This window comes from Rana temporaria, chromosome 3 (genome assembly GCF_905171775.1).
Source record: "Rana temporaria chromosome 3, aRanTem1.1, whole genome shotgun sequence".
In the NCBI taxonomy this organism is placed as follows: domain Eukaryota; kingdom Metazoa; phylum Chordata; class Amphibia; order Anura; family Ranidae; genus Rana; species Rana temporaria.
In genome coordinates this window covers 434695132-434711761 of record NC_053491.1, presented here as the reverse complement: position 1 = coordinate 434711761, position 16630 = coordinate 434695132, and the positions used below count along the sequence as shown (strand labels likewise).

At 41.5% G+C, this 16630-nt stretch overlaps 1 protein-coding gene and 1 long non-coding RNA gene across 2 annotated transcripts in view; one reads left to right on the top strand and one right to left on the bottom strand.

The window, feature by feature from the left end:
- LOC120933266 overlaps positions 1–13787 on the top strand; it is a 32406-nt gene extending 18619 nt beyond the window's left edge. Inside the window, exon 3 of the long non-coding RNA XR_005748073.1 lies at positions 13534–13787. This is a non-coding gene — a long non-coding RNA (uncharacterized LOC120933266). The remainder of the gene's footprint in view (positions 1–13533) is intronic.
- OLFM2 (olfactomedin 2) overlaps positions 1–16630 on the bottom strand; it is a 246011-nt gene that overhangs the window by 113769 nt on the left and 115612 nt on the right. The window contains exon 3 of the mRNA XM_040346385.1: positions 1781–1933. Coding sequence (XP_040202319.1) covers positions 1781–1933 — 153 coding nt within the window. The remainder of the gene's footprint in view (positions 1–1780; positions 1934–16630) is intronic.

Here is a 16630-nt window from a genome sequence, read left to right as displayed (position 1 = left end):
AAGATTTTGCCACAGCTTGTGCAAATAAGTGTACACCAGGGAACGATTGGGTTGAGAGACATGAGGGGAAATTGCCCCCTGAACCTCTACTAATAGAATATGTTGAGCTGATGGCCCTGAGTTTGGATACTTCCCTATTCAGACATTAATCAGAGTGGGATTTATGGTCAGTAACACATGGTGGCTATAAAATAGCTACTGGGCCCCTTTTCGGAATTTCGACCACAGCATCTAGCAGCGGGAAGTCTTCCAGTACCGGCCCCTGAACAGCTCTGAGATGCCAAAGGAAGCTAATGCTGGAAGATGTGAAAAGACGTCTCACAATAAACCATGTACTTTTGAAACACCTATCTTTCACCAATCAATGAGGCACCATGGTACACTTTGGGGTCTATTCTTGATGTTTGCATTTGCACAGCGGCTGCAAATAAGTGCCATAATGTGTGTATTATTTTTATTTCCTATGAGCGTCAACTCCATCCAGTGGCCATTATATGCTATTTTCCTGATGGAGGTATTTTACGAAAACAGCACAATATGTCCACTAGATGAAGATAACGATAATTGGAAATAAACATTACACACATTGTGACTAATATTTGTGGTGGCTGCTTGAGGTATTCACACAACAAATTTATCAAAAAGGACCTCTAAGTTTAACACATGGGGCCAGATTCACAGTGGACTTACGACAGCGTATCTCCATGTACGCCGTCGTAAGTCCGAATGTGAGCCGTCGTATCTATGCGCCTGATTCTTAGAATCAGTTACGCATAGATTTGGCCAAGATACGAGCGGCGTAAGTCTCCTACGACGTTGTATCTTGGGTGCATATTTACGCTGGCCGTAAGGGGCGCTTCCGTAGATTTACGCGTTGAATATGTAAATTAGGTAGATACGCCGATTCACGAACGTACTTGCGCCCGCTACGCCGTTTACGTTAGGCTTACGTCCAGCATAAAGTAACCCCTGCTATATGAGGCACAGCCAATGCAAAGTATGGACGTCGGCAAGCGTATCTTTTTACGTTGTTTACGTAAGTCGTAGGTGAATGGGGTTGTGCGTAGGTTACGTTCACGTCACAGGCCTGGCGTATCTTATGGAGTAAATTCGACGTGATACTGAGAATGCGGGCGCATGCGCCGTTCGTTAGACGCGTCATTTACGTGGAGTCACGACTCATTTACATACAACACGCCCCCTACCAGCCTATTTTGAATTAGGCGGGCTTACGCCAGGCCCATATACGCTACGCCGCCGTAACTTAGGACGCAAGTTGTTTCTGAATACGGTATCTGCCTTTCTAAGTTACGGCGGCGTAGTGTATATGGGATACGCTACGCCCGCCCAAACTTACGCGCGTCTTTCTGAATCTGGCCCATGATCCTTAACTCACAGAAATGTGTTCCTACCATACAAGGAAGACATAGAAACCCCAGTTCAATACTACTGAACCTATATGCTTGCCCAATCAATCCCATTTTGGCAAGACTACAAGACATAACGTATATACAGAAAACCCAATTCATCCAAACAATACAACTATTAGTAAGTGGAAGAGGGTTGTAGAGCATGCCAGCATTTAGCCACTGTCTACTGTCAGCGAAAAGTATCAGAAAAAAGGTTTAAAGCTGTGAAGCTTACATTGCAGGAGTTCTAATATCTTGCATAAAAGCTCCGCTACACAGAAGTGCTTTCCTTTCTGTCAATGATTGTAAACACTCTAGAGTCTAGACCCTGTTTGATAATCCCAGATAATGTGTTGTTCATTTTACGGTACCTGAAAGCTTTTAGCATTAATACTTCTCTGGCTGTCGGTGGACCTCAGCTTGGTGTCCAGGACCTTCATTAAGGACTCAGTGTTGCGCACATACTGCAGGTCTCGAAATGTTCGTAGGTCAAGGACCTCCATGGACTGGGAGATATTCTGTACCTGTAAAGGATACAAACAAACAATCAGGTCCTTTGTTCATTTGTTTCCTGGGAAGAAATTATGTCAGTTTGACCTCCTTTGAAATTTTGGACATCTGCATCTATCTAACTATCTATCTAGCTACAGTATCAGATACCCTAACAACTTATCAAGCTTGTTCTGGCCTGCAAATTCATTTCTCTAAAAGTGAGGTATTGCCGTTAAATCTTTGTAAATCAAAAATATGGTCCCCCATAACTCCCTTTTCAGCGGCTGCTTATTCTGTTACTTATCTAGGTATAAAAGTAGGATGTGACCCCTCTTCGATATATCACCTAAATTATTAACCATTAATATCTTGAACAGTAAGCGAATTGGAAACGTGCATGAAGCTACCCATTTTGCTCCTGGGGAGATGTAATATAATAATTTAACATTTGCAAAGCTCTTGTATCCTCTACAAACAACTGGTCTATCAATCAGACATTCAGACATGAACACTAAAGCAATAGCATTAACATATTTTTCATTGGGTTCCAAATGTTGTAATGTAAATATGTTAATAAACTGACAATACTGTATTATAACCATCTATGCAGCAGTTGGCGCTGTGGTATTATAGTGTATAGTTCTTATATTCTATGATATAACAGGATTTATTGTCTATCTATGCTCAATTCACTCGTCTGTGTTCTCTTCCTGTTTACATGATGTAAAGCCATGTTAAATATATCCTCCATGAAAGTAAAGTATTCTCTGCATTCAAAAAGCTTCCAAGTGCATGATTCAATAACCTGCTAATAGGTTATGGGCCCAGGCACTGGAGAGGATACCCCATCACACCCAGCATACCCAGCATAGCAGCCAGCAGGCATCCAGGCACTGGAAAGAATTCTACAGTGAATCAGTGAGTACTGTAGGCATGCTACTGAAAGATGACAAGTGGTTCAGATGTGAAGTTTGCATATAGAAAAGCTAATGCTAATTACCAGCGATGGAAGTTTAAACTGGAAATGCTTTTTAGCATGGATGACTTGTGGCGAGTACTGAATACAGACAGACCCACAGATGGAGAGATGGAAAAATGAGATACAAGGAAGGCCTCTTTCACACGGAGCAGACTGTTTTTGTGTCCGCTCCGTGTGTGTCCGTCGGCTCAGCGGGGATCTTCCGTAATCCCCACTGAGCTGTCGGCGGACAGGGCGGTCCCCGCACACTGTGCAGAGACCGCCCTGTCTTTCCTCCGCTCTCCCCTATGGGGAATCGGATGAAGACGGACCGTCTGTCCGTCTTCATCCGATCCGTTCCGCCGGACGGAAGACAAATAGGGTTTTCTTCCGTCCGAAAAACCGGATCCCGACGGACGCGGATGGTTGCGGACGTTAGCGGATGCTCCATGCGCTAACGGACGTGATCCCATAGGGATGCATTACAAGTCCGTAAACGGACTTGTAATAAACGGACGAACGGTCCGCTAATGTGAAAGGGGCCGAAGAAGGACAGACAAGCAAAAGCAATTATAAGCTTATTAGTGGAAGATGACCAGCTTATCCACATAAGAACAGAGAAAATAGGCAAAAGTTATGTGGACTTGATTACAAAAGCTGCATGTGAGCGTTCAAGTCTAAACAACAAACTGTTTTTACTAAGAAAGTTGTACAAGATGAGACTAGAAGAAGGCCAGCAAATGTGTGACCACCTGAATGCTGTGATAGAGATCATAGATCAGCTGTGTGCCATCAGAGAGGACAGAGATAATCATATCGTTGCCCTGCTCCTCTGCAGTCTTATAGAAACATATACTGCTCTAATTAACACTTTAGAAACCAGACGCGAGCAGGAGCTGACACTGGAATATGTCAAAGGGAAATTAATCAATGAATATGACATAAGGAAAGAAAATATGCACTGTGATGACAAAGCTCTTAAGATGTACAAAGGCATAAATCACAACAAAGAAAGCAGAGCCTGTTTTGGTTGTAAGAAGACCGGGGACACTTAAAAAAAGGACTGTTGTATCTGGAAAGCCAAGCAGCAAAAGCTAGAGCTATTCACAAAAGAAAGTCAAAGCAATCATAAAGGAAACTGCAGACACATCATTGAGTGGCACCTTTAAAGTAACACAGAGTGGCAAGTCACGTGGCTGGTGCATAGATTCAGGTGCGACAAGCCACATGACTAGCGATGAGACCCTTCTTCACAAACATTGATTACAGTGCAAAAGACAAAGTTTTCCTAGCAAATGGGAAAAGCATCACTTCAGAAGGTAAAGGCCAGGGCTTCCTGAACTGCATTACACCCCAAGGCAAGCGGAGTATCCTTGTAAAGAAAGTGTTGTATGTTCCAGAACTAGAAGGCAGCCTTCTATGAGTGAAAAATCTTGCAAACTACGGTCTCACAGTTAAGTTCCAGGGTGATGAATGCACAATTCACAATAATAAACAATTCCTTGCAAAAGGAAAACAAAATGATCAACTATACAGGCTCATCACCAGAGACCAGGCAGCCAATATAGTATCTAATGACCCACGCAGCAAATATATTCACTTATGGCACAGGCAGCTGGGGCACAGAAGTCCAAAAGCTATACAGGACATTATAAAAAGAGGTTTATCAGAATATTTAACCACTTAACCCCCGGACCATATTGCTGGTCAAAGACCAGAGCACTTTTTGAGATTTGGCACTGCGTCAATTTAACTGACAATTGCGTGGTTGTGCGACGTGGCTCCCAAACAAAATTGGCGTCCTTTTTTCCTCACAAATAGAGCTTTTTTTTTATGGTATTTGATCACCTCTGTTTTTGCGCTATAAACAAAAATAGAGCGACAATTTTGAAAAAAAAAATATATTTTTTACTTTTTGCTATAATAAATATCCCCCAAAAATATATTAAAAAAACATATTTTTTCCTCAGTTTAGGCCGATACGTATTCTTCTACATATTTTTCGTAAAAAACATTTTGCAATAAGTGTTTATTGATTGGTTTGCGCAAAAGTTATAGCGTTTACAAAATAGGGGGTATTTCTATGGCATTTTTATTAATATTTTTTTTTTACTAGTAATGGCGGCGATCAGCGATTTTTTTCGGTACTGCGACATTATGGCGGACACTTCGGAAACTTTTGACACATTTTTGGGACCATTGGCATTTTTATAGCGATCAGTGCTATAAAAATGCATTGGATTACTATAAAAATACCACTGGCAGTGAAGGGGTTAACGCTAGGGGGCGGGGAAGGGGTTAAGTATGTTCCCTGGGTGTGTTCTAACTGAAGATGGGTGCACTGACATGGGGAAATGACTGCTCTTCTGTTCATACATTGTATGAACAGAAGATCATCATTTCTCTCCCTGACAGGACCGGGAGCTGTGTGTTTACACACACAGCTCCCGGTCCTCGCTCTGTAACGAGCGATCGCGTGTGCCCGGCAGCGATCGCGCCTCTAGTGGCTTGTGCGAGAGCCGACGCACAGGCCACTGAACAGAACAGACTACCTACAGAACAGGCTACCCTCAAGAGCCATTAAAAGTACTCCATTTGAAATGTGGCATGGATCAAAGGCTAGCATAGGGCACATCAGAGTGTTTGCATATAAAGCATATATTCCAAGTGAAAAGCGATCCAAGCTGGAGAACAGAAGGCATTCTAGTATGCTATAGTGAGAAAACTAAGGGTTACAGACTCTTATGCTACGTACACACGGTCGTTTTTCGACATGAAAATCATTGTGTGTGGGCTTCACATCGTTTTTTAGGCTTCTGAAAAATTTAGTTTTTCAGGTTGTAAAAAATGATCGTGTGTGGGCTAAAACAACGTTTTAAACCCGCGCATGCTCAGAAGTGAGTTATGAGATGGGAGCGCTCGTTCTGGTAAAACTACCATTCATAATGGAGTTAGCACATTCATCACGCTGTAACAGACAAAAAAGCGTGAATCGTCTTTTACTAACACGGAATCAGCTAAATGCAGCCCAAAGGCGAATAGAACTTCCCCTTCAGAGTTCCGTCGTACGTGTTGTATGTCACCGCGCTAAGTTCATCATTTTTCAAAAACGATGGTGTGTGGGCAACGTCGTTTTTAATGATGAAGTTGGAAAAACATTGTTTTTTGGACATGCTGAAAAATTACTTTTTTTTTCATGTCGAAAAACGACCGTGTGTACGCCGCATTACACCCAATGACTGACAAAGTGACAATAAGTCGTATTGTTTATTTTGATGAGTGCCCATCATCAGAAACACAGATCCCTGAAAGCTGAATTTGCCAAGCAAACCAAAAGAAAAGATCAACCAAAGCGAACCTGTGCAGGAGTCAGAACAAGAGGTGGAACTCACATTACCTAAATCAAGTTTCCCACCAGATTCTGCTGAACTGCCTGAATTCAGAAGATCCACTCGGACTACAAAGGGGGATACACCCCCGCAAAACTGTCATGCACTAATAATACTTGAACCAACATCCTGGGAAGACATAAAAAACCTGCCAAAACATGAGGCCAATAAATGGAGAAAGGCAGCAGAAGAATAATTAAAGGGGTTGTAAAGGTTTGTGTTTTTTCACCTTAATCCATCCTATGCATTAAGGTGAAAAAACACCTGGCAATGATGTGTTGCAGCCAGGAAGGGCATGCAAGTCAAACACCTAGACATTAAAACTGCTCTCCTATATGGAGATATTAAGGACGACCTCTACGTGGAGCAACCGCCAGGGTTTGAGCAAGGAGACAACCTTGTGTTTAAACTTCAGAAGAGCATCTACAGTCTTATGCAATCTGAAAGGATATGGTATGTACGTTTTTCACTTTCTCATTCCACATCCTTGCAGATTGTGTAAGACCGTAGATGCTTTTATGAAGTTTACACACAGATTGTCTCCTTATCTACTGTATCTCTGTTTTGTATCTCAATCAATTTGTAAAGTCTTTCTTTCTATCTATCTCATACTTACCAACATCTTCCAGTTCCTGGGAAACTGTCACCCTGCCCACAGTTCACACTTGACATGCCAAACTTGGGTGGTCCTACCTTGATCACAGCCACTTTCTGGGTCGACTCTCCAATATCATGCCCACTTTCTGGATGGTCTGATTACTAATTATGTAGGAACACCCACTATCCTCACAGCTAATACCCTTTTTGAGTTTCCGTGCATGCTTAATTAATGCAAATACAAGATGATGCTGTGAACTTGGGACACAAACCCAGGACACGGCATCATTGGGACAGAGGACTGAGGTGCAGGACTGTACCAGTAAATCTGGGATAGTTGGCATCTTCCCTATATATCTATATCTATCTGTCTATTTGTCTTCCATAAATCTACCATTTAGTTTTTTCTCTATACAAATGCTGAATAAAGGTCTATATATATATATATATATATATATATATATATATATATATATATATATATATATATATATATATATATATATATATACTGTATATATACACACACACATTCAGATATACAGTGCTGTGTATAGTTCTGCATTTGCCAAGCTTAATTCTGTATACAAAAGTCTTTCCCTTGACCCAAGGTCCCAGTGCTTAATACCATACACAGTGCATTTTGCAAGATTTTTACATTATGGATATTTTAAAATGATTCTCTGTAGCCGAATAACTTATTCTATGCACTATACAATCTGCTGGCTCACACTCTATTCAATAAGCTTATTAACATGGTAAGGCCAGTGAACTTTTCAATAGTGAATTCCAGCAATACCTTCAATATAAAAGAATAATACACAAATGAATACATTTGCCGAGTGCTGTAAAACGACAAGCGTGTCATGATGGCTTTGACACTAATGGCAAAAGACAATGTCAAGAATGTTCTTTATTTAAAAGAATATTCTGCTAAAATGTAATAAGGATTATAACACTTGTCCTATCTATAAAAACAAACAAAAAAAAAACAGCAATTTCAAATCTTTTATTATATCAGCTTTTCTTCACTTGCACTGTCCTTAGAGAAACGTGGCCCCTACAGATAACACAATATTATAACAGGTAATGTTCCAAACTCTCTTTCTGTAGCTGGGAGATAATTGGTTAGTTCTATTTCCCCATACCATTTTCTAATTAAATTAACTTCTGTTTAATTAAATAAGCAATGTTTTTACTTGATATTAATTGTTTAATTAAGCTGCGGATAATTTAGGTAGTGAATATCTTGGGAAACAGGGCAGATTATTATGTCCCAAGTGAGACAAAAAACAATTGCTGACTACAGTATGTAGAGATATTTAGATCTGTATTTGTGATGCTGGGAATGCTTAGGTGCATTGTGGTTTATCTGTAAACATATTACTCACTATGGCAATTTATCTTAGGGCTATACCATGTCCATTCTCATGTATTCTTATTTTATTATAAAACATGCCCTAGATTGCCATGTATGTGTATCATGCTTGTGTATCACCTGACTGCCATATATACATGAGCTTGCTGGACATCTTATTCTAAATCCATAGGCATGGATTTGAAGTTGTCCACCTTCTAGGAAGGCTTTTCAACGGCTTCTGGAGGGTGTCTATGGGAATTTGTTCCCATTTAGCCGAAATAAACATGTGTGAGGTCAGATGCTGATGTCGGACATGAAGACCTAGCTCAAATTCCAATTGAAACCCAAGGTGTTAAATAGGATTGAGGTCAAAGACATTCAAGTTCGTTCACACCAAACTCATCAAGCCATGTTTTTATGGAGCCATTGTTATGGAGCTGGCTTTGTGTGCAGGGGGCACAGTCATGCTAGGACAGAAAAGGCCCTTCACCAAACTGTTGCGTTGGCAGGTCCAAAGTGCTACACTGGGGCTTGGGTCATTGTAGGACCCTCCAAACCTGTGCTAAAAGAAACATAGAGGATGCCCTCTATCTGGAAATGCTTGCTGCCAGTGGCTTTATCAATTTGTAAACCACTGAAAGACAGATTTTTTTTTTTTACATGAAGAGCCCTGACTTTTCCCTGGCTTCACTTACTACAGTTGTTTAAAAAGGTATTGAAGGCAGAAAAACAGGCTTGGAGTGTATCTGAAAGTTGAAAAAGAATTCTTCACATTCCAGACACACAGGACTCCAGGGAGCACAGTTACTGCATACATATATGCTACAATATTGGCAGCTAAGAATTGAACTCAATACTCAAACACTGCACAGAAATAATAACATATCCTGAGATGTCTGTGAAGAATCTCCTTTATCCAAGTCATTGTATAGCTAGCAGACATTAGTCACATTTAACTAAAATGTCTTTGTAATGTTGAAAACAACTCAAGTTGAATGTGACTAACTACTAGATATACCCTGTGATATGTCAGAATTCTAAGATTTAGGGGGTAATTAGGGATGAGCCTGATCTTCGAGTCGAATGTACGTTCGACTCGAACATCGGGTGTTCGCCGAATTTAGAACATTATGGGGTGTTTGCAGCAAATTTGTGACAGCTGTTACAGCGTGTTTCACTGCTCTGCAATCCTGAGGCTTTCCTCTTCCTATATGCTCTCTTCCACAGGGGCAATCACTCTGGGAGAACGTCTCTCGTGGCTCTAATCTTCCATGTCCTGGCCGCCCTCTCACTTCCTCCACTCTGGTGATGCTGCAATTTAAGGCATAGTAAGGCTGGATTTTGGGGCACAGTGAGGCTGGATTTTGGGGCTCAATGACATTGCGGCTGGATTTTGGGGCACGGTGAGGCTGCAATGTGGGGCACGGTGAGGCTGCAATGTGGGGCACTGTGAGGCTGCAATGTGGGGCACGATGAGGCTGCAATGGTGGGCACAGGTCACGCTGCAATGGTGGGCTCAGGTGAGCCTGCATTGAGGGGAACTGATAAAGTTGTTGTTAATATTTATTTTTGTAATGTAATTCTGCATAAAACATTTAAGTGTCATTTCATGATATAATTTATGAGGGCGTGATTAGGGGCAGGGTAGGGGTTGAGGGGCAACTGGTGGCGAGTAACCCTTGAGGCCTGGCTAGTAGCTCAGGACTTGACATTTTTAGCCCTGTATATATATATATATATATATATACTCTGCATTTAGTGTAGATTAGATATTCAGTGTAGAATATATTTTCAGTTAGTAGAGGCAGTGCATATGTATGTATGTATATATATATATATATATATATTAATTTCAATGGTCAGGGGCGGTTTTGGAGCGGTGAGTTCACAAAGAAGCTGCTGGCAGGACTTTTTATGATGCCCTGCCAGTGGCCTCCGGCTTTCACACTGGAGTGAATGGAGCTGCTCTTTCAGGGCACTTTGCAGGCGCTAATTTTAGCGATATCACGCCGTCAATGCACCTCAGTGTGAAGGGGTCTAAAGCTCAGAGATATTATCTCAGAATATTTTTTTTTTTAGCTAGTCCCAGTTCTCTTTCATAGAGATAAGGCCAAACAAGTTTAGACAAACCAACTGATCTGCACTTCCCATGGACTGGTTGGGTCAAAAAATTCACTAAAGCTTTGGTAGAGTGGATGTTGCACTCACAAAAAATAAGGAGCTCCTGCCCCCTGTGTGATCACCCGTCGCCCTGGAGAATTCAAGTTTGTTCACGCTCTTAAAACTGCAGGGGGTTATGGGTTGAAAATCCTTCCCCCTTGATGTTACTGGCCTAAACATTTGCAGGAGAAAGGTATATATGCTTTCTTAGAGGACAGGAATCTTCTATAAGGTATTTGTCCTTTAGTGAGGAGTGAGGAGCACTAGTAAGTAGACATGTGCACACTGAAATATTTTGTTTCGTAATTTCGTTTTCGTCCAAAAAATTAATTTATTTAGTTACTCCCGAAATTTGTTTTTATTTATTTCGTTTTTCGTCCGAAATGCATTCGAAATGCATTCGTCCGAAAATCCAAATTAAGGTTGAATCTGTCATTGAAGACTTATGGGGCCAGATTCACGAAGAATTACGTTGCTGCACGGCAGCGTAACGTATGTGATTTACGTTACACCGCCGCAGGTTTACAGCATAAGTGCCTGATTCTCAGAACTCTTACCTGTAAACTTGCGGCGGTGTAACGTAAATGCGCTCGGCGCAAGACCGCCCAATTCAAATGGGGCGGGCACCATTTAAATTAGGCGCGTTCCCGCGCCGAGCGTACTGCGCATGTTCCGTCGGGTAAATTACCAGACGTGCATTGCGCTAAATGACGTCGCACCAACGTCATTTGCTTAGACGTTAACGTAAATGGCGTCCAGCGCCATTCACGGACGACTTACGCAAACAACGTTGTTTTTTAAATTTCGACGCGGGAATGACGGCCATACTTAACATGGCTTAGGTCACCTAGGAGGTAGCCCTAATTTTACGCGGCGTAACTCGACGGAAACAACGTAAAGTTAGATCGACGGGCACCTCGGACGTTCGGGGATCGCCGTAAGTATTCATTTGCATATTCTACGCCGACCGCAATGGCCTCGCCACCTAGCGGCCGGCCTAGAATTGCATCCTTAAGATCCGACAGTGTAATTCAATTACACCTGTCGGATCTTAGGGCTAGCTATGCATAACTGATTCTATGAATCAGTCGCATAGTTAGGACGGCCATAACACAGAGATACGACGGCGTATCAGGAGATATGCCGTCGTATCTCTTTTGTGAATCTGGCCCATGGTGTCTGTCGAATGTTCTAAAAAAAAAAAAAAAGATTCGATAGAATGTTTAAAAAAATAAAAATAAAAAAATGTCGACTCTTCATGTCTCTCTATGTCAAATCTTTTCTCTCTATGTCGAATCTGTCATTGAAGGCTTTTGGTGTCTGTTGAATAGGGTTTTTTCGGGAGCAGTGAATTTAATAATGCTAACAGTGAAACAATAAAAGTGAAATATTACTTTAAATTTCGTACCTAGGGGGGGTGTAAAGTTAGCATGTGAAATAGCGCATGTTTCCAGTACTTAGAACTGTCCCTGCACAAAGTGTCATTTCTGAAAGGAAAAAAAGTCTTTTAAAACCGGCTTTGCGGCTATAATGAATTGTAGGCTCTGGCAATTCAGAGCGAATCCATTTATAAAAAATAAATAAAAATAGCGTGGGGGTGCCTGTCCCCTGGGACAGGACCCAGGTCGATAGAATCTTAAAAAAAAAAAAAAAAATCGACTCTTCATGTCTCTCTATGTCGAATCTTTTCTCTCTATGTCAAATCTTTTCTCTCTATGTCAAATCTTTTCTCTCTATGTAGAACACTATTGGACTAATGCCGCGTACACACCATCACTTTATGTGATGAAAAAAAACGACATTTTTAAAAACGTCACTTTAAATGACTGTGTGTGGGGGAAAACGTTGTTTTATGTCTTGTGAAAAACGACAAAAATTTTTTAAGCATGCTTCAATTTTATGTGTCGTTTTTCAAAACGTCATTTTTTACTTCACAGAAATTGACCGTGTGTAGCAAAAAACTTCGTTTAAAACGACGTTTTTAAACCCGCGCATTGCCCAGAAGCTAGTTATGAAGCTAGCTTCAATGGAAAAGAGTGGTGAACGTAACCTCGCTTTGCTAGAACATTGTGACAAAAACGATGGTGTGTAGGCAAAATCGTCTTTGAAAATTGAAGTTTCAAAAACTTCATTTTTTACTTCACAGAAAATTACGTTTTTTTCATCACATAAAGTGATGGTGTGTACGGGGCATTATAGTTAAGGTTAGGCACATTCAACCACAAAACGAAAACGAAAATAAAGCATTTTTTTATGTCGGATCTTTCGGTTTTCGTTTTCTGTGCTTTCGTTATCGTTTGTTAAAACGATAACGAAAATACCTGAAATTCGGACGAAAATGCATTCGGACGAAAACGAATGCACATGTCTACTAGTAAGTGGTTCTTTGAAAGACTTTTCATTAGTTCACCAATATTCTATATATTTGCTCAGCAAAGTGAACAATGCAATACACTGCATTGAATCACTGAAAGAACAGATTGTCATTTGCTCTTTCATCTCTGCTCTTCTGTAAGTTAGAACTTGGTTGGTGGATATCAACATTTGCATTCTGATGTTCAAAATATGCAACATATGAAGGAACTGAAGGTGTTGGTGTTACAGCCGTTTCACACTGGGGCGACCTGGGATCCGACTTCAAGTTGCCCCAAGTCGTCCCAAGTCGTGTGGTTGAGAAAATCAATGGAAGTGAATGGAGCCGTCTTAATACACACTACTGAAGTCGCTCCGACTTCAAAAAAAACGTTCCTGTACTACTTCAATCCGACTTCTAGGCAACTTGTAGGCAACTTGTACCCATTCATTTTAATGGAAGTTGCCTCAGAAGTCTGATCACTGTCTTAACTGAAGTAACAATACAGGAAGATAACATACATTTCTCAGGCAAACCCCTCCCTCCCACAGAGCTGATTGTTGTTTGATTGGCCACTGGAAAGCCTCCTGTCCTGGAGGCGACTTGAAGTTGCCTTGTACTGTCCTGGAGGCAACTTGAAGTTGCCTTGTAAGTTGCCTGATGACTCATACTTAAGCCGTGTCCAACTTGCCTCCCAAAGTCGTGCTGGAAGTCGTGTTGCCCCTGTGTGAACCGGCTCTTACTGGAATGTTAAGATGTTTAAAGTGTGTCAAGTTTTGTGATAAAGAAGTTGACTATTTGTTGGTTTGCTACAGGGCCAGTTGGAAAATACTGTAGGTATACAACTGAAGTCATCTAACCCATTCCCAGCTATGAAGAAAGAATCAAAGAAGGCTTCTAGAGTAACATTTACCACTACACAGAAGCAGAAGAGTCGATCCATTGTGGTGTCCTGAATTTTTAAAAACACAGAAAACTATTTTGTTTGCTATGTACACATATAGGGGCAGATCCACAAAAGAATTACGCAGGCGTATCTATTGATACGCCGCATAATTTTAAAGTTCCCGCGTCGTATCTTTGTTTTGTATCTACAAAACAACATACGACTGCATCTGGGATCGATCCGACAGGCGTACGTCTTAGTACGCCGTCGGATCTTAGGTGCATTTTTTCGGCGGCCGTTAGGTGGTGTTTCCGTCGAATTCCGTGTTGAGTATGCACATTAGCTAGTTACGGCGATCCACGAATGTACGTCTGGCTGGCGCATTTTTTTACGTCGTTTGCGTACAGCTTTTTCTGGCGTATAGTTACCCCTGCTATTACGAGGCGTACTCAATGTTAAGTATGGCCGTCGTTCCCGCGTTGAATTTTGAATTTTTTACGTCATTTGCGTAAGTCGTTTGCGAATGGGGATTTGCGTAGAATGACGTCACCGTCGTAAACATTGGCTTGTTCCGGTTTAATTTCGAGCATGTGCACTGGGATACCCCCACGGACGGCGCATTCTACGTTCAAAAAAAAAGTTGTTTACGTCGGGTCACGAAGTATTTACATAAAACACGCCCCCGTCACATCGATTTGAATTGACCTACAGATTAAAATGTAAAATCTCTTCTCTCCTAAAGTCTGAGAAGCATGAAGAGTTTGCTAGCATTGGTGACATAGCAATTAATTATGCCTCTTAAACAGACCTTGGGGATAACCTAGGAGGTCAAGTTTCCCGATAAATAATGGCACTTCTGAATGTTCTTGATTTTCCTTGAATGGCTCTTCTGTCTCTAATACGTGCACATTTATATGAAATTATTAGTTATATTAGCAACTTTGCATTGGCAAAATTACCGTTATTGAAGCCTATAAGGTTTCATTAGAGCTGGTGCAAATTGTGTGGGGTTCTTCTGTGGAGCCTTGAGACTTCTTGGTTGACCTTACTTAGAAACTAATTAATTAGGTACCTTATTTGAACTTATTCAGAGTCTTACCAACCTGACCAGACAAGCCATGTTGGCTATATACAGACCCCAAAATAACCTTGGATATATACATACATAATTATTCTTATTGTAACCATGTTGAATAATTCAGGCAACCACTAGTGTTGGGCGAATGGGTTTTGTCTCCTGTTTTTATTTCTTTTGTACACTTTTTGGGTGAATAGGTAGGGGTACTATGTACACATAGAGGTGGGCACTGGGATCTGGAGGCCCCCTCTTTATAAAGGGGGCTTCCAGACTCCGAGAAGCCCTCCAGCCCACAGCCCAGGGTTGTCAGGAAGAGACCCTTGTCCCCATTTGCCTCTTCGACCATTCGCCGAACAACTGAATTTGCAGGGTGTTCGTCCCACCAAACATCCTGCAATGCACTGCGAGCTGCACAGTGTATTCTACGCCCTGATTGGGCAAAGCTTTGTCCGATCAGGGAGCAGTGTTAGCTGGTTGTTAAGGAGAGGGTCCGTAGTCACCAGATGGAAAAAAACAATATACGGTAGATTTAGTTTTTACTTGAGCACTTTAGGTCCAAAAAAACGACTTCCTTGCAAGAACATTTATTTCCAGTGTGTAGCCATAAAAAAAAAATATTGGCTACCCCAGCGTTTCTCAACCTTTTTACCCTAGATTAACCAATGAAATAGTTTTCAGATCTTGGGGTACCCCTGATAAAAACAAATTCATCATGAGGCAGGCAATACACGGTTCAAATCCTGACTGGTTCAGCAGGAACTGGCAGAGATTCCAACTGTGTATGGACAGGCTGAATGTGCCAAGTTGATGGATCGATCAACTTGGGTACAACCAGTATGTCGGGTTTTACCTGCGATTGAGCTAGTAGCTGGAATTAATCACTGTCTTCTCCTGGCAGAAACGGCTTCCCCTGCCAGGAGAAGACCATGGCTCGGCAGGAGGGATTCCCACATCAACGCTGTCTGTGGTAATGGGGGAATCAAGCTAATTTCTTTCCTGCAAACCTGGGGTTTCGGGAAAGAACTTTGCTCTGTGTATGGCTGGCCAGTGTGAAGATGTCGAAGAATGTCCACCTTTACAGTGGTGGTCAGAATGCCACCCTTACAGATTGCTAAAGAGATCAGTGGTGTCATGCAGCTGGCTCTGCCAAGTGACATTGGTCCTGGAGCATTGCAGGTACAACCAGATGGGAAGTCAATCAGCCACAGCTCAAAGAACCCCTAACAACCTCTGGAGGAACCTTCATTGATCATAATTGGTCTATCGTATCCCAACTCTGCTTTTGTAATACTATGGGGTCAATTTACTAAAACTGGAGAGTGCAAAATCTGGTGCAGCTCTGCATAGAAACCAATCAGCTTCCAGGTTATTTCTGTCAAAACTTAATTGAACAAGCTGAGGTTATAAGCTGATTGGCTACCATGCACAGCTGCACCAGATTTTGTACTCTCTAGTTCTAGTAAATCAACTCCTATGTCTGCCGCAAAGGCCTTCTTTATTTCACTGTTGAAGGATAAACAAATGTGGGCTTCACTGCATTTATTTTGTACATTTCTTTAAGAAAAGCAGTTATTTTCCCAAAATATAAACATTGGCCATCATTACATCCACATCAAGCATGAGAAATTGCATCTCTGGCCTAGTAAGGCAGAGCTATGTTTGGCTGTAAAAAATGCTACCGTGCTTCCAATTTAAGAAACTCCATGTTTTTTAATCAATTATTATGGCCACTGTGCTCATGGAAAATTTCACGTTTTACTGCACAGCCAGTACTGGATCTGTCTGTGTCTCCTTTTCTCATAAAAATCTGGTTTATTGTCCAATAGAGCAATTTTTTAACCACTTAAGCCCGGACCAATATGCTGCCTAAAGACCCAAGGGGTTTTTACAGTTCGGGACTGCGTCGCTTTAACAGACAATTGCGCGGTCGTGCGACGTGGCTCCCAAA